The 24420-nt window shown below is 38.1% G+C and overlaps 1 protein-coding gene across 6 annotated transcripts in view; it reads left to right on the top strand.

Moving 5' to 3' along the window:
- The window catches only part of MAEA (macrophage erythroblast attacher, E3 ubiquitin ligase), a 47589-nt gene extending 27565 nt beyond the window's left edge, over positions 1-20024 (top strand). For all 6 annotated transcript variants that reach the window (XM_031588256.2, XM_031588254.2, XM_031588257.2 and 3 more), the window contains exons 4-9: positions 6966-7088; positions 9532-9608; positions 15729-15837; positions 17559-17692; positions 18218-18413; positions 18844-20024. In XM_031588256.2, coding sequence (XP_031444116.1) covers positions 6966-7088; positions 9532-9608; positions 15729-15837; positions 17559-17692; positions 18218-18413; positions 18844-18939 — 735 coding nt within the window. In that variant the 3' untranslated portion in view covers positions 18940-20024. The remainder of the gene's footprint in view (positions 1-6965; positions 7089-9531; positions 9609-15728; positions 15838-17558; positions 17693-18217; positions 18414-18843) is intronic.
- The last annotated feature ends 4396 nt before the right edge of the window (positions 20025-24420 follow it).

Raw genomic sequence — 24420 nt, 5'->3', positions numbered from 1 at the left:
ACTTCCAGTACATTGATATAATGAACATCTGAGTGTGTTCATCTGAATCTCCAAGTGCTTTAATTCCTGAACAGCCTTACATGTGCAGTTTTTCTCAAGCATCTTTGGGAGTTACAATTATGTACATATGTAATAGTCAAGATCAATCCAGAATAACAAACTTTCTCATTACAAATCGTTTGACACTTCAAAGCCAACAACATGAAGTGTGCTGTGATGTTGAGGCTGTGTTTCCAGTTTTCTTTTAGACAAAATGGATTACCTTCTTGTAAATATACCTAACAGATATTTTATTTCAAAATCTTAACCTGAAAGGCTAGCAAAATGTCCTGTTAAAATGTAGTCATTCAAGATTCTTGAAGTGAAATACTATCTAATGGTAGAATGGAGTTCTCAAGTAGAGACTGTCTAGATGTGTTAGGTTTGCTTTAATTTATGCCTCTGATATTTTTCTTATACATTCTTCCTTCCAGGCATTCCTTCAAAGTGTAAATGTTGCTCTACATGCCATGCTTTCTCCTGTTGCTTTATTGGGTGACAGGAGTTCATTTTTGTCCATACTGTTAGAGCAGACTGTTTCTGCTTGGGTGATGGCAGTACTTTGTGCCCACCTGGCCAAGAATTGGTCCTCTTTCCTCAACCAGAAGAGGCTCTTACAGGAAACAAAGTGGTGAGCAGAAGCTTTTTTCTGCCTGCGGATGCATCTTAAAAGCTCTGAAGGCTTTGCTGCACTAGTCTGGTGTAGACATGACTGTGTGAAGCTTGGTATAATGTACTGCTGGGTAAGGTGCAGCTATTTGCTGAGCTGCAGAAGCTGCTGAGACAGGATGAGAGGCTTTGGGAAAACAACTTGCTATAATAACCAGCCTAGCTAGCTGCACTGTGAGGCTCCACTGAAATGACTGATGTGTGTGAGGACATGTAGGCAAACAAAACAGTTCTTTGTTTGCCTGTGGAGCAGTCAGAAGCAGAATCTGTTTCCTTTGGTCTCTCTACTTCAGTAAGCTGTTGGAGAAGATGGCAGGTGATTGAAAGATGTAAGGAGCAGGCTTGGAGGAAAAATAGTAATTAGAGGGACTATTCATCTAGTGGAGAAAGGCATAAGCAGCAAGCAGTACATGGAATCAGAAGTTTAAAAAAAAATTGAAATAAAATGAACTTGTAAGTTTATTCACTAGAACCAATTGCCAAAAGAAGTAGCACCATTGCTTCATGCCAGATAGTATTCTGACTGTCATTGAGTTATTGGGGTCCTCTAGAAATAACTGGGTAAAATAAAAGGTCTGAGCTATATAGAGGTCACAGAAGATGCTCTCATGCAAAAGCTCAACTATGTACACCATGGAATACCGTGTTTACTTTGTAGACAAAAACTCCTCTGCTTTGTCTGTTGATGGATCTGTGGTTTGGCTGTCTCTCTACTTTTTTCATACAACTAGCTTTGCAGCTGGCTTCTGAGTAGGGCATTCCATCATTTACTCTGTTTATTTTCTCTGTAGTGCTGTTAATGTGTAGCATTATAACACTTAATAGTAGCTTAATGAACTTCAGGCAACATTATTTTATGAGCAGAGAGTAAGGAGACCTCTTAATGTTAATTTGTGCCTCTTTTTAACAGATCTTTAACTGTGATGTTGCTGGTTTGTTACTACCTATGCTTTTGTTTTATTTATTTTTTCTGCCTTCTATCTCAGTGCAATTTTCTTTTATACTCCAAACTCACTATGAAGGATGGCTTCTTACAACCTGTGGTCTTTCCCTTTTCTTGTTGTACAGGGACAAAAAATGAACCTCTCAGGCACTGTGGTAAGTTCTAGTATAGACTGATACATTGTCATTCTTTCTCCATGGCAGAAAAATGGTAACTTCCTTCTTCCCCGGGGGCTCCTGTTGTCCACCTTTGCAGGCTTTTGCATCTGCCTTGTTCCTGAGCTGTGTAGTGATAGTGGCAGTGTCAGGGCCGCCCCTGCACTTGCTGTGTATTCATCACAGAGGAAAATATAACAAATTAGTATACAAGTATGTAACACTGATGTTACCTTTTGTTTGTAGCTGTTACTTCTATCTCTTTTATAACTAACTGCTTCCTTACCTTGACTGGAGGTTAGGCTGCATGTTCAGGATAAATAGCTCAATATGTGAGTACGCACTGAAAGCTTAACACAGCTTTTTTTTAAACTTAGTCTAGAGTGATCCAAGTGTTTACTGTATTTCATATACAGGCAGGTTAAATGGATGTTTACTGTACTACTGAATGCTTAAGTACTTCATCAAAACCTTTTTTAGTATGAGAACGGTGCTCTTATGCTTGTAGTATCTATAGGAAGTCGATCTCACTAAAACTGCCATACATCCACTTGGCATCAAGCTCGGTTCTTGTTTGGGAATGAACTTAAAAATAGCAAATGACTGACTTGTTAAAAATGATTTGTAGTGAAGTTCAGAATTTTACCTGCTGTGAAACAAACTATCACACACGTTGCTTGGTTATAACTGGAACTAAGTAATAATTTGTAATTTTATCATAAAGCTTTAATTTACTCAGTGAGTGATTACAGTCTAAAGATGGATAAACAAGTTCTGACAAAATGGATGAAGGATTCTGCATCTGTGCTGATCTTTAAATAGGAGGTTGGAGCTTTCTGAAGATGTCCCGGGGGAACTCTTACACTGCCATCTTTGAGGAGGTCACTTTTATAAGTCAGTAAAAAAAAAAAAGCTCTTTTGTTGAATTATTGCTGTCTTTGACTGTGAAGCAGTTAGCTTGCAGTGAAGTGAATAAAGTTTGCCTGTGTCTTGGAATAAAGGAATCCTGTGCAAATATGTATTGTCAGCAGTTGTGCAAGTCCTGCAGAGTAAGAGAGACAAACAAGTTTGGCATTCATTATTCTTAGCAAGACTTTGCTGTATTTATTTCCTACAAGTATGTGGATTTGCTGCTTTTTCTCCAGTTCACTACTGAATTGTTTCAATATAGGACCTTAGTTATACACTTTGCTTAATTTTAAATCAAAGGTAGTTCACATTTAAATGTGTGATTGCCAATTTCTCATTTGCTTTAAAATTTTGCAGTAGAAAAGCTTTGTAACATATGTAGTTGTGTTCAATTTTAAATTTACATAGTCAAAATATCTGTAACTTATAAGCAAATTATCTTACTGCCTTTAGTATGCACCTTTTCATTTCACAGCTGTTCTTCTCACAATGTTCAGGTTCTTTTTTTCCACAACCATATGAATTCATAAAATTGAGCCCATTTTTCATGTTCCTCTTAGTTTTTATGCCTTCAATTAGTGTTTTTGTTGATTATTTTTCATACCAAGGAAAGTCTCCAAGGACTTTTGGAACTCTAACTGGCTTCCTTGCAGGTTTGTTCTGCAGCTGATATAAACTTAACTCTAAATGTTCCTCCTAGGGAGAAAAGTTTTCAGTCTTTCCAGTGCAGTTTGGTATCTAACTACTAGTTAGTGTTTGCACCTGGCCCCTGCAGTCAGGGTGGGTGCTGGAGCCTCTTGAAAATGGGATGCTGCTGCTCAGGTGAGAAACCAAATTTCTCACTCTTTGCCCAAGGTTCTACTGCAGTCAGCTCCTGCTGGCAGTGATCAGAGCTCAGGATGCCCTCAAAGGAGCAGACGTGCATGTACATGTTGGGGATGTTCTTACCCAGAACCCATCTCAGAGAAAGAAAAGAGAAGTACATTTATAGGGCTGTGGCTTTTATGTTGGCCAGGAATGTAGGTAGTAATCATCATAGTAAAGGAATCCTCATTCTTCACGGTATTTTATACCTTAATTATTGAAATTCTGTGCAGTATTATAGGGTTGGTAGCCCTCCTCCCTATAAGCGCTTGCAGCTTAAAAAGTAGTGATGTTTAAAAGCTATATATATGTAAATTGTGCTGAGCACAGGGTGATGGATAGATGTATAAATAAGTCTCTGGTTCCACTTAAGTGTCTTCGGACTTAAGGTGATTTTCTGTAATAGGTCTTTTTTTTTTTTCTGTGAAGTTTGAACTACCATAGTGGAATTGAATAGTCATTTTATGATAATGCTTATCCAGTGCTTAAATAGTTACTCTTCTGGTACCTGGTGAGTAGATGGGAAGTGGGGTTGACTTGGGTCCAGTAGTTATAAGCAGAAACAATAAAATGTAGCTGATAATTCCTTGTTTTCTGTAGAAGGAAGAGGAATGTTCTCCCTCTGTTTGCATAATTGTTAATATTTATGGCCAGAGGGTTTTTTCTCCTGCCTGGATGTAAGTTTGCCATTACTTAGTCCTCCTATCAAAAGTCAAGCATTTGTGAGTTAATTTAGCTAATGTTATCATGGAGCTGCATGGGAGGCTGGAGGTGTGTTTGTATGTTGTGGTTTGATAACACTGTACAGACAGGGCTTGTCTATAACTTTGCAGTCAGGGAATAAAATATTGCACAATATCATTTTTTTAGTGTGAAAACTGAAGCTGTGAAACGCAGAAACACTTACAGAGTTGCAAAAGATGATAATTAGAGATGTTAGAATTGCTTTATAATTTATATGCAACATGTGAGATGATAGTTCTCCACAGAGCATAGTGTTGACCTGCACAGAAGACCTGTGCCATTTTAAAGCCACGTGGTCCTCTCATGCTCTGTACTTCTATTTCATTAACAACAGCTGAAGAAATACACTGTGGAGGCACAACCAAAATAGGGAAGAGTCATCAGATTTAAAAAGTAACAGTAGGATGTGTAGGGTTTTTTTTAAGTATATTGCCTGATTGAATCTTAGTATTTTTGTTCTGTCAATCTGCTTAATCAAGACTTAAAACTGTTTGTTATCAAATCCATAAGCTATTTTTTTCCCCACAAATGGATTTCTTAATGCTTTTTTAAATATTGTTCTGTTACTTTCTACCTACTCAGCAGAGAACAAAAATGTTTATTGGAACAATTTAAATGTGGTTGTAGTTCCAAAGGAAAACCTTTCAATTAAAAATATTCTGTTTTCTGGATTCATGCTGTTTATTTAATGGAGACAACTGCCAAGCTTTGACTCTTTTTGGCAAACATAAATCCAATTAACATGTCTACCAAATAGAGCCTTTTTTATTTTAAATTTGCAAAAGGATTGTAGGAGTTACTTTCACTTTGAAGTTTTTTTCTTTCTCAGCAGCTGCTACAACTTCTTTCCCTCAACAACAGTTGAGGAATAGCTGAAGATTGCTGTACTGTCACCTCACTGGTAAATGCTTTTAGCTGGGATTCTCACCAGCTCATTGACTTATAATGCCTATGCATATCTTCAAAAAGAACAGCATACTTTTGATGAAGCCAGGAAAAGTTAACAAATGTGACAAAACCACTGATTTCTTGGTATATCTCACATATCCAGACCATTATCGAAGTAGAAGAAAATGCTTTTGTTGTAATTGGATGTAAAAATAAATGCTGCTTACTGAGGTTGCACGTAACTTAGGCTTGGGGAGATGTATGGGAAATGCTGTTCTTAACTGCAGTCAGTTTTAACAGCTGTATGGAAAAATAGGCAAACAAGATAATGGGTATGGTGGCACTGAATGTCAGATTACTTATACAGTTGATCTACATGGGCAAGATTAGTTTCCTTCTATAAACTTGCCACTTCTTTACTACTTTACTTCTTTATTACTTTAGCTCTGACCTCAATCTTACTTGAATTTGTTAACTCTAGAGTTGTATGTTAATTTCATCTATTGATAGTATAATGCTTTTGTTGTTACAATCATACATTGTGTTAAAATGTAATGCATGTTGTGCATAAACATTGCATATAACTTCAAAAACAAACTGTTAAGTCATGCAGAAAACTTCAAGAAAAGTTTTTGTGCTTAACCACTTACACTGCAATTTAGAAATACATGGAACATTTCTTAAATAACCATTCTGACAAACCTAGTCCAATCTGGCCTGCTTTTCCAATAGTAGGAGGCTTCCTGTATTTATAAGGAGAAATTGGCTGATGAAATGCAAGATGTGAATGCAATATGCCTGGCACTATTTCTGTGCTTTTTAACTTTGCCTCAGGAAAGTCTAAGGCTGAATATATTCAGCTGCTCCAACAGCTGAAAATGCCACCTATTTCAGAGAGTGGTTTAGTTCACTGCAGCATTTCAGTTGTATGATTTTCTGCATTTTGCTATGAAATCTGCATAAAAGTGAACTTGTTCCAAACTGATGTGTTAATCAAACATTTGATACTGGATTGTTGCTTGTGTATTGAGCTGTGGTATCTCCACAGTGTATTTTCTTTAACGAAGTGTGAACTGTAACAGCATGATATGTTTATGCAGCTCGGAAATAACTTTTGGCAGTGCCAATTCAGAGTGAATCTTGTTTATATCATTTGGAAACAAACTAAATGCTTTTTTAGAAATATATGGGGAAAAAGTTACTTGCAAGCCTGGGAGATTTAAATCTTACTGGACTGTGTTAACCTTGGTTGGTACAAATGTGTAAAGCAGCTTGCAGTGAAGTAGCAGAGGTATATACAGGGCTTGCTCCAGACAAACTTGATACCAGATGCTCTTCTTTCTTTAAACATATCTATTTCCATTATCCAGTGTCATTATTATAGTTCCTCAATTGCTTAGTCCAATGACATAAGACAAGCATTGTGGAAACCAAGTATTCTTGGAAATGGATTGCACCCAGCTGATGAGATCCTGTCAGTTTCTTTGCAAAGCTTCAAGATGTCATCTTTACTCTTTTTTCTAGTTCTGTTGCATAAACAGATTTAGAAGAGTGGTCATTTCACTACAAATCTATCTTGGCACATGGAAATGCAGTCTTACAAAATTGTTACTGTGTATTTTAAGTAATATCCTTTAAAGATGTCTCTAGAACAGTCTTTTGTATCCCTGTGTTCCAGTTGGTTAAATGGATTGCTGTGTAAAGTATCAGTATGATTTAATAAGCTGTGCTTTCCTTTTTCTTTGCTCTTTAAGGACTTAGTAAATATTGAGATGTTTTTGACTGCTAAAGAAGTGGAAGAGTCATTGGAAAGACAAGAGACTATGACTTGCTTGGCTTGGTGTCATGATAACAAATCCAGGCTCAGAAAAATGAAGGTATGAAAACAATGTCAATGTTTTGCCTAAGTAGTGGTTTTCTAAAGTACTTGGTTATTTGATATGGTCAATTTGGTTTAAATTATAGGTCTTGAATGAAGCCTTGTATAAAAGTAAGGGCAGTAAGTACAAAATTTATTTTTTAAGGTTAAGGTTACTGGTGCTGAACTAGCCTGAGTGAATGCCAAACCTTAATGCAGTGTGTATAGTAGTGTCTCGGTGCATGTGAATCTGTGAATAACTCTTTGTATCCTGCTGAGAATGTAGCTCATAGTTCATATGTGAAGAATGAGATTGATCTGTAAACCAATGTCTGAGAGAAATATCATATGGATTTGTATTTTTGAAGTGCAATATACATAAATCCAGAACTAAACAGACTTGAGTAGCTTTACATGAGGAATGAATTGAAGAGTTTCTTGCAAAAATAAAAGCAAGTCTTAAGCACTAAACAGAGTAAGTTGTCTTCTAGCCATTGAATACTGTGACCTGAACATGCTGTATTTTAGTTCCTGTGCAGTTGGTTTAAATTTCTTTGACTCTTAAATTCTGCATTTTAAAACATGTTATAGTCTTTTATAGGGCTTGCAGAAATCTGCTTGACTGTATTAATCACAACCTCTGGCTCCTTCGGAAGTTCTGGTTTTCAAACTAAGCTTTCTTTAATGAAAAATATTTTACGTATCCTTAAAGATAAGCAAAGAGTGACATTCTCTGTCACTTGGGCTCCAAAATGAGGTTGAACCAAAGATGGGACACAAGAGTAAAACAGCCTGTGATTACTCTAAAGAAAATGATCTTTTTATGGAAACCATTAAAGGAAAACCAGAATTGGTATGTGAACAGTATTGCATAATTATACTGCTGGGAAAAAAATATATAGAATTTTAATATATTAAGTAATGGAAGAAATGAACGGGTGAATATCTTAATTTTTCATCACTAATCTTTGCCAAACAAAAAAAATCTTCCCTGTCCTCCTTTTTGGAGAAAGAAGAAAAATTCTGCAAGCCCTACTCAGACAGTTTCTGCAGATTGGGTTTTCTTGGGGGCGAAAGGGAGAACTGTGGGTTTTTTCTTTTCTGCTGAAACATGTTAATGAAATAACTGAGCCCTGGGGTTTGGTATCATTAACAATTAATAAGTTTGATTAATTTTTTCTCATAGAAACCAACTTAACCAGTATTTTAAATAAGGTTTTTGTGTAGATCTGAAGGAAGAACTTTAATTCTATTTGAAAATAGCAAATCAAGTCAAAAAGAAATTTTAGTTCTTGGCAAATTGTGGACTTGAGCACAGAGAAAGATGTACTTGGAAAATAATTTACTTTCTACTCCTTAAATAAGTGTACTTTAACAGGACAAAATATATCACTTATTTTCAAGTGGTTTACATTTCTAATCTTAAAACAAGAAATTGCTGCAGTGTGCACAGCAGTAACCCCAGGCAGTTTACTGATAGAAGTTTGGAGTTGCTCAAATTCCTCCTGAAGTCTCTGAGGGGTTTTGGCTGGTATTGTACTGATGGACAATTAAAAAAAAAAAAAAAGACAACTATTCATCAGAAGTTTTGGGGAGCAGAAAATAGATTTGCCAAACAGAGCAACTCAGGGTAACTCAAAGAGTAGTTATTTTTCAAGATGCAGAAGGGACACTGGTTTTTTGTTGTTAGAGTAATAAAAAGTTAACTGTGTCTCTATATGGAAGTGTAATGAATTGTTCTTTTAGGGGAAGAATCTTCTTAATTCTATTTATTTGAAGTTGTTTTTAATAGATTTTTGTGAATTGATGATGGAATTTGATTTAAAAGGACACTGTTAACTTCATTAGGCTTCAAATTTTACCTTTTTCCCCAAGCAGGTAAATGCCACTTGGTTTTTCTATTTGAGATTTGTTTCTAGCATGGCATTTAGATGTTTGACAACAGCAGTGGGGTAGAAGCATGGAAAAAAGGAGCTGGGGAGAGGATCACAGCAGTCTAGATCCCATGTTGCTTTTTCTTAAGAGGATGGCACTTTCAGAATGAGTGCAAAGACATATTTCTTCCTTGCAGTCTTTTGGGTCAATCTCTCATGTCTTAAACTGGCTCCAAACTTCTACCGAATCTATTGCTTTTAACTTTAAGATGGTACAGAGAAGCCACCTGCTATTCTTACTTGCATCCTAAATAATGATTATTTCAGTCAGCAAGAAAATGTTCACTCCTCCTAAATACTGAAGTTTGGAAGGAGGCAAATGGAAGAGCTTTTTGTTTGCTTTTAGGGAATTCTGTGTTGCTGTCATGTCTGTAGACAGCATTTCAAATTTCTCTTCATGAATACCTATAAGCAAGTAAACAAGATTGCATGTAATTAACACTTTTTTGTTGTGCGCACATAGTATTTAACATCTGGAGAAGCATGGTTTTGGCACCATCTAAGACCCTGTCTTGTCTTTAATCTCAGAGCTGTCTGGAGTTCAGCCTAAGGATTCAGGAGTTCATTGAACTCATTCGACAGAACAAGAGACTGGATGCTGTGAGGTATGAAAATAGGATGCTTTACAAACAGTTCTTACGATGATAGAATGCTTCATCAGCAATGTGACTATTATTGCAATACCTGAAAGCCCCACAGCTGCAAGGAATCTTGATAGTGTTATTGTGATCAGGTTTTGGACCTTAGTTGAGGTTATGTTTTTTTGTATTTTCCAAAGGTAAGATGTCAGTCCAGATGCAACTTCTTTGAAAACCTGTTTAAACTCCCCATGTTTTCACTCCACAGTCAAGGATTACAAAGTTGGTTTTAAAACTAAGCATTCTGGTGGTGTGTAATGTACATCTTTCAAAATGTATGGATAGTTTATGGTAGGAACTCATTGCAATTCTGTTACAAAAAATAATAAAAGGTGAAAGAAATTTGTCTGAAACTTAATAGTTCATTTGACTGAATTATCTTCTGTTTTGTCATCTCTAATCTTGTTTTGTCAAATTTGGGCTTTAAGCCAAGTTCACTTTTTGCACTTCTTGTATTGAATGGATAACTTGATAATTCCTTGTTACGTGATAATAAGTCATGTCTCATTTCTTTCCCTAGCCCCAAATAAACTCAGTATCCATTGTATGTCTTGAACTAGTTTAACATTAGAACTTTGAGAAGAAAATAAAGCTAGCCAAGGTGGTGTGAATGAGTCGAGAACTCAAGTTAGGTCTGATCATAAACTGGCTTCAACCATAAGATGATCTTTCTGGCAGTTTCAGTCCATGAGTTGACTTATGCTTTTTAGTTTTTAAAGTCTTTTTAAAGTCTTGAAATAATGATCCAGGATAATGCAGGAAACCAGTTCTGCTGAAATAAGTGCAAATTTGATAGTGGAACTATCAAATGTGTTGGTAATTCTTACAAGGAGTACTTTTTTCAGCACCATAACTTATGATGCAGGAGCAGAGCTATTGGAGCTTAGACATGGAGAAGGGGGATAGGACCTCACAGCAGGTTCTGGTTGTTTTTATCTTTAGGGGTATTTAAACCTAGGGTGAGTTGACAAGCTTTATGGCCGGATTTGATGGTTCTATAATACATTGCAGTGATAACTGTTGCACCTTAAGATTTCTGACAAGTTTTATGTTGAGGAAGTGGCAAGTATTACTGCCTTTGAAGTTGTACTAGAAATTGAAACCAGCAGGAGGTTTGTGTTTTGTGGAAAAGCTGCTTTTTGGTCTGAGGAGTGCAGAGCTGTAGAAAACATATCAAGTATCATAAGTGTAGACTGAAAGCATTTTTTAGCTCAGTCATCTGCTTTAGATGTAGCAATTCCTCTGCAGGGTGAACCAGATGATTTCTCTTGAATAAATGGATGAGAAACTTGGTCCTTCTTGAGCTTAGGAAGAAAAGGAAGAGGCAGCTCAACAATGTTGAGAGGCTAGCCTAATGCTAATGCCTACTCCAAAATGACTCACCTCTTAGTTTTAGGGGTTATTTCAGATTTTTATTTCTGGTTTTTGTTCAAATCTCTTGTTGGCTTTAAGACACCTCATATGATCCCAACTTTGCCCTACTTGCACCTCACTGGTAGTTGTCTTACTTATGACCAAATATGTGGTCTGATTAAACTGCTGAATAATTGTAGCGTGTAATTGAGGGTTGGAGAGGCTGTCGTTTAGGTATGTACACATTCTTTGAGCTCTGAGGTCCTAAGGAATTAAGCCAGGTACTTAGGAAAAGGATGAAAGGCTGAACTACTTGGTCTGTCTTCTGAAGCCCATTGTGTTCTTTATATGCAGTGAATACTGTGCTTTTGTGCCTTTAGCTTTACTCTCTGCTAGTTTTGCTTTTTTGCCAAATGTGCAGTCATGCATCTTAACAATGAATAGTCCATGCTCAGAAAACTACTTTTTTTGAGCTTCAACTTCCTTATGTAGCTTAGAAAATGGGGTGGGGGTAGAGCTGAAGTAAAGAGATGGGCTAAGAATTGGGACAAAGTAACAAGCTCATTCTGTATTCTGTTATTGTTTCTGGAAGTTTGTTTCCTCCTGGTTCTTTTTCCTTGTCAGATCTAGTAGAATTGGCAAGTTGTTGCCCTCATTTTAGGGCCCAGCACTCTTGACATGGGATAATTTGTACTTTCATGGGCTTTTATTGTTTTATGGTCGTTCTTTTACCTTTGAGACTTTCTTTGTAAACAGGTATTAAAGCGTATTAAAGTCCTTCAAGATTTAAAACTTGCATGTCCTTTCTACATTGGAAATTAGCTTCAATATGTTGTGCTAAAGCATGTAGATTCCATATACCTGTTCAAGTTCAGGGTTGCCATGTGTTTACACTTGGCAGTTATAACCAGATGATGATAATGCTGCTTTAATTTTATAGCTTCTCAGAGAAAAGGACCCGCAGAAGGCCTTCTCAATTCACTTTTTTAACTTGATAATTTCAGATCATTTTATAGATTAAGTTCAACTTCTCAGTGCTGTCCTTAAGGAATGTGGTTTAAAAAAAGTTAGCTTTTGGCATTATGTTCTACTTTGCTTCAAAATAAGTGTGTAACAAGGGAAGGTGTAGCATGAATCTTGCTGCAAACCATTGGAACTTGTGTTTTTATTAGCTTGCTTCTGTTAAGTGCCTGCAGCAGGATTCTTTCAGTATTGTGTCCCTGGTGCAATAAATAGGTCAGGCATCCATTAGAAAGCAGAGAAAGAGGCTGTTTACCAAGTAGTTTCCTGTATGAGTGGAACTCAGAGAGCTGACATTTTGTTGAGACGCAGCTGGTGTTTAAATAAGTTTGAAAGCTTTGCTTGCTGCCTGCTGCGAACCTCTAAAGTGCCATACTGCTTTTAGGATGAAACTGATGGGAGCCTTAAAAATATTTATCTTATTAAATGTGTTTGAATTTCTGTTGCTTTTTAAAATAGAAGTACAGACTGACCTTGCTCTAAGGTAGCTTATCAGAGCAGTTTTCAGAGAGCTTGTTTCAAGAATGTACCAAAGCTGTTTTTTCAATACAGAGAGTAAATCACTTCTGCCTAAGTACATCACAAAGTTCTTAGGCTAACTCATCAGCCTGTAACTCCTACAGTCTCTTCAGATTGCATAAAGCCTATCCCTGCTGCAGTAGCAATGAATGACACTAATTTCATGCTTTTGGGACTCTCACTAACTTCATTCTCAAAAATCTGACAGCATTCTGCTGCTTTGCTTTCATGGGGAGTCGTGGATGCACAGTTCTCAGCTAAAAGCTTAATAAAACAGCCTACACACTTCAGACATATTTACTATTTTTGTGTCCTTTAAGAGTAGCCAGTGATGTACAAAGAAAATGACCACTACTGATTTTAGTACACTTATCACCAATGAGGATATATATGCAGTTTTTTTCCTTCATCTTTATCTCCTGAGGGGTGGGTAAGTGCTATTTGAAGAGTTGCATAAAAATAATAAAACTTTAAGTGCTCCAATTATAGATTGTTATGGTAATGATAACAGTCTCTGAGATAAATGCATTCAGGAATGGGTCTGAAAGACTGAGCAGAAAGAATAAATGCCCTTGATAACAAGCTATGTTCATGTTAAGTTATTGCTTCTTCCTGATAAATGCTTTCATTCAAGTATTCAGGCATAATAGATGTGTACATGCACATTCTGTAGTTTAAATGCTTTTCCAAAAACATCGTGCTCTCATACAGACTGTAAATCAAGTCTTCACAGATATCCCTTCCTTTTTGGATTTGCCAAGCATACTGTTTGCATACATACTTCCTCGGGCTGAAGGAACAGCTATTTCAAACAGAAGGTGTTTACAGAATTTACAAAATCACTCTGGCATTTGAGAAAGGAGGATTCAGTGATTTCAATGATGGCCCACACACAGTGATGAAAAAACTTAACCCACTGTTCTAGCTATACTGACCAGTATGTGCTAATGTAGTAAAAACATTGGAAGTAAGCATTGTAACATTTGTTAGTGTTCATACGTACCTCCAGGAGTTTGACATTTGGAAAAGATGGAGAGAATGGAAATAGCAGAATAGAAAGGGAGGGGTTAAGTAATGGCAATGACAGGAGCAAGTAAAGTGGTACTTAAATGTTTTACATTCACAAGTTCTCATAGTATTGCCTCTTGCTTCCCAATGTTAACCAAAAAATATAGTGCCATGAATTAACAAAATTGTTTCTCTCTAAAGCATATCTTCATTTTCACTGTGGCTTGCTGGTGCACAGTAGGTGAGGTTCAGACATTTGTATCTCAACCTTCATGGGAAGACGCCCTCGTTTTTAGAAGGGACATGGCAGAGAAAATCAGAAGATAAAAACTAACACAATCTAATTTAGGAAACCTAATTCCTTCTGATAGAACTCAAAATGGGAACCATATTATAAGTTGTTCAGTACTTCTCAAGTCATTGAAGTGCTGGCTTGGATAGGACTTCTCACCTGAAAGGCTAGCATATGCTGGTTTTATATGTGTATACACAAAATTTATTCTAGATATTCTTGAACATACATATTAAGTGTGGCCAGTATTTTTGTGTTGCAGCTTCAGGTCTTCCTATAAGCAGGAGGAATATAAGAATAAGTTGTTGATGCTTGACAGGGAGTAGGGTCTCAAATCTAAAGAGGATGTTGCAAAACTGAATTACTGCTCTGTTTTGACATCACAGAACACAAGTGCAGAGTGATCAGATCATTTTAAGATTTTTTTCTTCTTCCTCTCCCTTGCGTGTGTGCATATTAATCCTGTTTGACTGGTAGGTCTGAAATTTTGCTTTGTCTGAGCTTTCTTTTAAACAGCTATTGCTTTCATGTGCAGGGCTACACAAATACTTGAGCTTTCTTCCAGCATTTTCAGGCTGCTTAGGCTCTGCTCTCAGGACACAAATTTTGTACTTTTCCTATTGTAACAGTTATCACCTGGGGAACAATATTTACATTCCTGGATTGCTCACCCAAAATAGGAAGCTGAGTGGAAACACTCTGTCCTGCATAACTTCCACTGCTTCCTGGTTTGGGTGGGAGAGGAAGTAGGAGCACTGAAGCACTGCTGAAGAGACTGTTCTCATGGTATTATTGGTGACCTAAGCACAGTTAGCAGAACACAGAATTGGAAAAAATGAAATCTGTATCTCTCCTTTGGGAGAGGAACAATTTGGACAATTGAAGAATACTCTATGCTTTTAAAATCATTTGTGCTTTTAGAAAAAGACTTCTAAAATATCTCTAAAAAGGTGAAAAAGAGCACTCACTGTGGTAGTTGAGAGGTAACTATTTATCTTCAGTATAACACAAGAAAATGAAGCAAGAGAAGACTTTTCTACATTTTAGCAATGCCAGAAATTTGATACAGAGCTGATTCTATATTCAGTCTACTATGCAACACTGTAATTAGGGACTTTGGCAGAAATGCTGAACTAACATGGTTACATGAGAAGCTTCATACAGAGTTTTAAAGCAGTCAGGTATCCCTATCTGATTATTCTCTAGTTTCTCAGCATTTTGTGCATGTCTTAAAAATTTGTCTTTACTTTAAAGATGTTCATGGTAACTCTGTTACTTTTTTCTATTTAAATTTTCAGCCTTATGTATCTCTGTATGAATTTGTAGTAGTTAAACTTTTTTCATAGTATTTAAAAAGCTGCTGGTAGCAGGGTAGGGTTTTATTGCATTACTCTGCAATTTCTAGTAGTCTGTACAGAAACTCACACTGCCTTCCTGCCTGTACCAAATAATCACTTAGGCAAAGGTAAATGTTCTCCAGTGTCAATGAAAACAGGATAGAACTTTAAATGCTTTGATTTTTAGTGGTTCGGAATACCACATTACCACATTATTGGACCACATTCCTTTCTTACAAGTGTATGCAAAAGAGCAATGCACAGAGCTGTGTAAATGGAGACATTTCTTCCACCAGTCTTGGATCTGTCATGCTGGGTGTAGGTGAGGTAAGATTACATGCTCTGGTAGGAAGTTTGGTTTCTAAGTAATTGCGGTTCAAAATTTCTAGTGTTTGAAGTTATTCTTGTATCCTTATATGCAGGACTATAAGTCCTTTACACCACCTTTTTGATTGTGTATTGAGAACAGAATTTAGTTTCTCTCTGAAGTCTAACATAACATGAGTTTACTTGAAGGAGAAACAACCGTATCTGAAAGGTCTAAATTGTCTGTTTCAGACATGCAAGGAAGCATTTCAGCCAGGCTGAGGGAAGCCAGCTGGATGAGGTTCGACAAGTGATGGGGATGTTGGCTTTTCCTTCAGACACTCATATCTCCCCCTATAAGGTCAGTAGTGTTATGCTTGAAATTCACTGATACAGTGGGATAATAAAACAAGCTTGTAACTTGTTTTTTGGTAAAACAACGCAATGATGATCCATAGAAACTATTTTTTTCCCAGTTCTACTTTCTAAAAAATCCATTTATTATAGTCCTTAATTTTAATACCAGTCATTGCCTATAGATAATAGGTAGTGGAAGGTAGGCAATAGTTGAGCTGGCATAACAAGGCAAGAATCCTGTGACATGACATGGCCACATATCAGCATGGCAATATAAGCATGTTCTTAAACCACTGATTCTGAGATCAACATAGATGGACTGAAAGACTGGATGTAAGACAAGATGAAATATTTAAATTTACTGTTAAAACTTTCAAACAAGTTCTCAGGCCAGTTTGATCTTTCTGGATGGGGGAATTCCACAGCGCAGGTGATCAGAACAGAAGGTGATGGTGGAATCCATCCTTCTTCCTTCTGTCTTTGCTTACTTAAGAAGTAAAATTAGGAGAGGCAGAGCCAAAGTGGTGCAGGGTAAAGCATAAGGGCTGATGGCATCATGGTAATATCACTGCCTACGTAGTTTGGTATCACGTTTTGAATTTCTCACTACTGCTACACAGTGTGTTGTCTTTGAATTACTTTCTTTTAAATCCTGGTTAATAAACTGAATGTATTAAAATAAGTTTTCTATTTGCCTCAAAGTGTAGCGTGTGCAGTTTGACAATTCTTATTTCTAAGAGTGATCAGCACTGCTATTTCTCATAAAAAAATGTTATGGGTAGGAAGGGAGAGGTGTGAGCAGAAGGAGAGATTAGGTCTTTATGTATATGAAATACAACAAGTATGTTTTCACAGTCCTCTTTTCCTGCATGACTCTTCATGGTGTGACTTTAGAATTCATAATATCCTTGACTTCTGTGTGTTTAGTTCCTGATCATCTTAAATCCTTTTTAAATGAATGCCATATCATGTACCTAAACCTGTTTTTTTGTAACTGTAGCATTACAGTATGTAAGAAATGTGTTCTCGAATGCATAGTATTCTCTAACCTGAAGCTGTGCCAACTCTAATTTAATTTCTTGTTCCAGTGATTGGAAATTCTATAAACAGTACAAATTACAAAGATGTAGAATTAGTCTGACTTGAAGTAAGAATGCTTCTGACTTCTCAACAAGATGTCTGTTAAGTTGGATGTTACCAGTTCAGAGGCTTTAAAGCAAATGTCCACGTACTAATGTTGCTTCGTAAATAGGTTGGCATTCTAGAATGCCAAACAAAAATCCTTATAAAGATTACAAACTTTAATTAGAACGTTTGATAGATGTGGATAGAGCAAGGAAGAGTGTAGGGACAGTGCTTATTGCAGAATTACTTAATTGAACCTCTGCATAGATGTCCTATTAAAAACTAAAGCATGTTCTTTGAACTAAGATCTCATGTTTTCAGAAGCTTATGTGCACAAATATAATGGATTGGAGACTGAATATCATCAGTGCTATGATGGTACATTACATAAAATGCCAGCTATTTTATGTAATGCTTTAAATAAAGTTTTGCTAATGTACTGTTGAGGTCCTTTCTAAACAAGTACATTCTTACTGTGTGATAAAATGTATACTTTTATTTTGTAATGGATTCAGTCTAGTGAGTTTATACCACTCTCAGGCTCCCCTCCAGGACAACTAGATTAAAAACAACTTATAGTTGTGTTGTTTTTTTTAATAGGATCTCTTGGACCCCGCTCGATGGAGAATGCTGATACAGCAGTTTAGATATGATAACTACAGACTACATCAGCTGGGAAACAATTCTGTTTTTACTATAACACTCCAGGCAGGCCTTTCAGCTATAAAAACACCGTATCCTTCAATGCAGATACTGCTATTGAGCACAGTGTTTTTTCTATGAATGCTTTTCAGAGAGAGCAAAAAAAAAAAAAAAAAAAAAAATTGACAGTTTTCATACTGGGTCATCCTTTCCATGCATTGTAGGATAATATATTTGTGAAAGTTGGAGAGCTGAGAGCCACAGTTTTAACTACTTGAGAGTTTATCCTGCTTGTTTTTATATGAGTATTCAAATATCCTGCACCTTCAGAAGGTTGGTTGTGTTTGCTGTACAGTGTAGTCTATTTAAGAAGGACTGATGCTACTGATGTGCTCTAGAGGAAAAATATTACCTGTAGAGTGCGCCAGGTGCATGTTGCTCACTGCTGTTCCTTCTTGAAAGCACACACTTGATTTTTATATGCACACAATAAACTTGAATAGTTGCATACGGTGCATAGCCTAGTCTACACTTGCACAGATTACTGTATTTCTGATCTATATTTCATTAACTGATTTCTATTGAGTCTGTTGGTTGTACCTTAACTTGTTAAATAGACAGTGCTATAAAGAGGATGGGAGTTCAAAAAACCCAGACTGCCCTGTGTGTAGCAAATCCCTGAACAAGCTGGCTCAGCCTCTGCCTATGGCACACTGTGCCAACTCCCGACTAGTCTGCAAGATTTCGGGGGATGTAATGAATGAAAATAATCCTCCCATGATGTTACCAAATGGATATGTCTATGGATACAATGTAAGTGTTGAAATCATTGCCTTACTGATGTCTGAAATAGCAGTGGTCACAGTAACTTCCTCTATCAAAATAAGAGCTTGTAAACTCAGAAAGCTGGAAGCATCATCTCTATTAGCGGGGGGGATCGGGGGAGAAGGGAGGAAACAACCCTTTTACAGTAATTCTTAAGGGATTGTATGTGATAAAGTTGTTTTTTAAAGAAACTAAAGTGTGGTAAGTATGGAAGCTGATAGCATGAAATCAAATGGCACTGAAAATTTTCCCCTCTGGAGTGTAATAATAGAGAGCAAGTACTGTGTAGACAAAGATGTTTTCACCTCAGACTGTAGTTTAAAAAGAAGGAATTATTTACTAAGAAGTTAACGCTCTGAGTTGTGAATGCTTTGAGATGCTGTTGTGAATATTATCTTTTGATTTCATTCTTTTCCAGTCTCTGCTTTCTATTCGTCAAGATGACAAAGTAATTTGCCCAAGAACCAAAGAAGTCTTCAACTTCTCACAAGCTGAGAAAGTCTACATCATGTAGGTCCATAAAAACAAGACGAAGTGCCGCTGGAATTTTGACACAGTGTACATTGGCATTCCCTGTAAAGGGGGGGGGCCTTAATGTGTGGCAAAGAAGCAAAACCTGCCACCTTGGTGATCAGACCTGTCGGTGGCATTATTGTTTCTTGCGACCAAAGATCAATGAGCAACAATAAACACTCTTGAAACAAAAGAAAAGAGGAATTATGACTTAAGTTTGTACTTGAATAAAAACAAAAAGAAGCTTTGATTGTCAAGGTTTTGTAACATAAGGTCAAAAATTGGACTCTTCTCAAAAGTACTTTCATCTTTTAAAGGATAGCTCTCTTTAAAGATGGACACTTGCACTGGGGGAGAAGTTGCAACAGATTGGAACCTAAATCCATGTTTCTTCCCTCTTCTTCACAATTGTCCAAGACCCTTTTGTTATGAAAGATTTCAGTACTACAAATACTCTCCTTTAAGCTCCTCTTTGCCTTCTTTATGATCCTCTCGTGAAGTAATCCTGAACATGAATCATGTAACTTATTTCCATGGGAAAATGTTGTTGTTGTTGACACGAGACTGGCTTCTCTGGAGGATCAACTAGGGACTGGTTTGAAGGAGTATGAAGTCTTTTTCCAAACCCAAATATTTTAAGGAGGTTGCATAAATATTGAGAGAAACTGAGAACATTTCAGGCAAAATTTGATGCTTGTTTAAATGTTCTTTTTCCAGTCTACCATAGTGTTAAAGTCCTTCTAAAGTTATTAGTTATGTGCATAGGGTTCAATATGAAATCATTAGTGCTACTGCCTTATTTCTTGCTTTGAGAATGTACTCACATGAAAATGAGCTGGTATTCTTAAGTGTTGGGCAAAGTTTCTGAAGATGCCTTGCAGGATAATTACATAATTTTAGGGCCTAAATAGTATTCATTACTGAAACTAATAGTTCAATTTTAATGACTACAGAACACATCCTTACGACTTTTGAAAAGAATTAAACCATTGTAGTTTAAACAAAACCATATTGTAGAGGTTTGTATTTAGCGCTTATTTTTGCATGTTGATGTTGATTAGCTAATAAAAGATTGTAAATGTAAAACATGTTAATAAAAACTGTTTTCCATTTCTTGATTATATAAAATAACAAAGTTCCTTCGTATTTAAATGGTAAAAAAAAAAAAAAAAAAATCTCTTATAAGGGTCACGCAAGGAGTGCAGCTTCCATGTGTCTTTTAGTATTATGCAAGGTAAAATCATCTGTGTTGTTTTCTCAGGCTCTAAATTAAGAGCATTTCAGTCAAATACCTATTCTTGGCTTAAACTTTTCACATGTGAACCATACACTGCTATGTTCCTGTCAGTTCTGGCACTTCCTACAGGACTCGCAAAAGCACAACTTTATAGGCTACAAGATTATATGCATCTCTGCCACTATCAGTTCAGTGAGATCTCCTATGAGGTATGTCTTCAAAGGTTCCATTTTCAATAAGCATGCATTATTGATGCTTTTGAACTGGTGTATCTGGAGTGCTGCAGAGCTGTCAGTTTGGCAGAGACCAGTTTTTCCTGTGCTCCTTGCTGGAAGTGTCTGCTTCCCTCAGCATTTTCTGAAGTAGCAGATATAGGTGACTCCTGTTAGGTGGAGACAGATAATGAGAGCTGGCATCAGTAACTGGAGTAATTGGCTATCAAAGTGATTTATTTTTTCCTTCCTGATAATGCAAGATTAGGAGCATCAGCTCAAGCTTGCCCTGGGGAAAGCATTGCTGAAATCCAAGTGCAACAGCATCTGTTTTTGTTTCATTGACTCTACACGTTTTCATAGCAGGAGAAGGGCAAGGAGAATTTTTGAGAGCAGCAACCTCTCCCTACTTCATAGAAAGGCAGGGAGGGAGGGGATGTGTGTGTGGTTTGGGGTGGGGTTTTTTGTTGTTGTTGTTTTTTGTTTGTTTTCATATGTATTTGTTGGGTTTTCTTGATCAGTTCTGCAGAAGTGGATGGTAACCAGCAAACAGTAGCAGGTCATGGAAATTGTTGCTTTTGCTTCTTTAAGTACCAGTTAGAGCTGCGGCTTCCTGAGATTTCAGCCCTTTTTCCTTTCTGTGGCCGAAGGGGAGTGGTGGAAATCCATGCTCCCTGAGAACTAGCTGGGGGAGCGAGAGGAGGAAAGCTGCTGTCCTGAAACAGGGGTCCTCTGCTTACAGAAAAATCATTTTAGCATCCAGATGCCAGCCTTCATCTCTGATGGTGTGCTAGAATGATGGTGTGCTAGAAAGTGTACTCCAGAGGTTCAAAAGAAGCTCTTTATTAGCTGTGACTGCTTGCACTGGAAGCCTGCAGTCAAACCACCTATTTGGACTGCAATTTGTTCCAGGCAGCTGCTGCCTCCTGGCTCACCCCTGTGGGCAGTGTCCAGTGCGGGCCCTGCGGGGTGCCTTTCATTTTCAGCCTTATTCCAGCATGACTTCAAAACCTTCCAGCTTCATAGGGGCCAGAAATGGCTGCAGGCAGAGATTGCTGCTGCTGAGATTCTGGTCTGTATTCCCTGACTGCTCTGCCTGGAGTCCAGAATCCAGCAGACATATCAATTTGTAGCTCCTATCTCAGGTGCCTTCAGGCATTAAACCGAGAGCAGCACATGACTCGCAGCAGGTATGAACTTGTTGCCTGTGAACAATACTTTAACAGCTTCATACTCTGCTACTCCGCATCTTCATTTTGTGTCAGCAAAGGGGGTGGCCTGTGTATGCCTGGTTTCTTGATCTTTCCAACTATAAGCGTGGTTGGAAGTTTCCTGCCAACATCCTCCAACATGACTGCATTTATTCCTGCTTCTGTGTACAGTGGGAAGATAATTATGGAAGAACTGTTTATGTAACACTGAAGTGAGGTAGGGTTAGAGATGCTTCTCTCCGTATTTAGAAGTTTGGGTGCAGGTTATCCTTAACACTGATCTGAGGTACTTGTGGAAAAACCGCAGCTTGAGATCTAATCCTGGTTTTAGTCTGAACTCAAGTTTTGCAACTCAGCAAAGAGAAGTTCTTCATTTCAATGAAATTATTCCTTACCTTATTGCTAGCTGGCAGTGATAATTTCACTGAGGAGCCTTGGGGTTTGAAATAACGTGTCAGAGCCCACTGCAAAATCTTGCAGTTTGACCTTACTAAAGTGACTGGAGATGGGTACCCTAAGCCAGAGAAAATCAGCTGCAGGATAATTAGCGCCTCAGAAAGAACAATAGGAAACAGCACAAGAAATGGAAAAGGCTGATGAATGAGAAGAGCTGTTTGTTTGACTTACTAAAAATGAGAACGAGGTGTCAGGGTGGAGTTGAGAATGGCTCAAAGCCATTCATCCTTCACAGAGATGAAAATAACTGCAGATTATTTTGAAAGCGTGAGAAGAAAAAAAATAACATGAAATTACTGCATCACCGGGGTGAGATTCCAGACTGAACTACAGAACAGCACTCAGCACCCCTCTTCTTGCTCCTCATGTAGATTATGATGTTCCATTTGGGGTGAGGTGGAGAGGGAGATGTGCTAAGCCACACTGAAATGATTCAGCAATGCGGAAATGAAAAAGTGTGTGCAAATTTTAGAAATCAAATAATCTTTCACCTGGAATTTTTAATTGATGAGTTCTAGGAGGAAGAAGCTGAGTACCTGCCCTGGGTATGTGTTTGTAATAGGAGAGCAATTACCTGAATAACTGGTAAATGGGATAAAGGGAATAAACGGTAACTGGAATAACTGGGAAATGGTTTTAAGTTGAGGGAGGGAAGATTTAGGTTGGATATCAGGGGGAAGTTCTTTACAGAGAGAGTGGCAAGGTGCTGGAACAGGTTGCACAGAGAGGCTATGGATGCCCCATCCGTGGAGGTGTTCAAGGCCAGGTTGGATGGGGCCCTGGGCAGCCTGGTCTGGTATTAAATGGGGAGGTTGGTGGCCCTGCGTGTGGCAGGGGGTTGGAGATTCATGATCCTTGAGGTCCCTTCCAACCCTGGCCATTCTGTGATTCTGTAATAATAATGAAGTGAATAGAGGGAAAGAAAAGCTGGTGCTGCCTAGATATTCTCAAATGTATTGCACTGGAGAATGCAGTTGGTGGACAGCTGAGTGAAGGGGATGTGTTTACTGAGGATACATCTGCCACACTGCTGTGACTGTTGCAGTTATGAGTCTTCTCAAAATGCAGCTGTACTGCAGTATTACGTGTGCTGGCATTAGCTAGTACCTGGGGGAGGGATTAGAAATGGCATGAGGATCTGGCTAAGAGAGAGGCCAAAAGGGGATGTGAAGGGCACGATAACTGATGAGGTTCCTGAGGTCCTGTCGTGGAACTGATGCTAGTGGTCATTACTGGTGTTGCACAGAAAGCAGGAATGTAACAAAAACAGTTTCAGTGAGATTATTACACAGGAAGGAAAGGAGACAATATGGAGGAGCTGACTACCAAACTTGGGATGGTTTCAGTGCTGGAGTTCATTCAGCTGTTGATTAGAACCTCACTTGGGAAAGTCTTCATTAAGCATTGTGGTCACAGAGGGCTTTTAGTCTCCAATGTGTTGCATCCTTGACATAGAGACACAGCCCTAAGGTGGAGTTATGGAGTTACCACCAGGATGAAGGAGTGGAGCAGTGAGGGGACCTGGTGATGCTTTCCTGCAGCTCAGAGCAGTCCTGTAAGTCCTGCATGCTCCCATTGTACTACAGCTGGTCAGCAGCATCAACCAGAAGCACATTCCCTGTTGCTGGCTCCATGTAAGACGTTTCCTTCATTCCCAAATTAATGCACAAAGCCAAGGCTAGTTATATGGGGGTAACACCTCAGGGCTGTGCCTGTTCCTTTGGCCCTATTTCCTGTCCCATGAGACAAACTCTTGCACTGTGTACTTCTGAAGGATATCTCCCCTGCTGAGGAGCAGGTTTTCCCAGGGCACTCCTCTGAGTTCCCAGCTGGGACCTCCTGATGGAGCTGGAAGGAAAAATGAGGAGAGAAAGATGATAAAGCCTATTCAATCCAGGACAAAAGGATTGTCAATTAACTTAAATATTTTGTTCCCCACCCAACAGACATTAAGCAGAATGATAGACAAACCCCAAAAGGAAATAAACAGATAAACAGCAGACAATTTCCTTTTCCTCCTTTTATAGTCAAAAGCACCACCAGAGTCCAGGGCTGACTTCCACCTAGAAAATGAAGGATTTGGGCCATGGCTCTGGATGGCTGCTGGGGTGAAGGAAGGAGCCATGTTATCTCAGGCCATCTCTGTTGGCTGCTGTGTTACCTCAGTTCTGCACAAAGGGATGAACTGCAGTTTTGGTACTGGTGATCCACTGGATGGTTTCCTAATTCTTACAGTGCTACGGGAGGAGCTGGGAGCCTCCAGGCTCTGTAAGTGGGTCCTGCCCTCAGAGCATTTGGAATTTAATCATCTCTGAGTATGACTCAACTGTGAGCATGTAAACTGGGACACGTCCAGCTCCAGGATA

Source organism: Phasianus colchicus, chromosome 4 (genome assembly GCF_987193195.1).
Source record: "Phasianus colchicus chromosome 4, bPhaCol1.hap1.1, whole genome shotgun sequence".
In the NCBI taxonomy this organism is placed as follows: domain Eukaryota; kingdom Metazoa; phylum Chordata; class Aves; order Galliformes; family Phasianidae; genus Phasianus; species Phasianus colchicus.
Note: the sequence above shows the minus strand (reverse complement) of the source record. Positions and strands in the feature narration are given on the sequence as shown.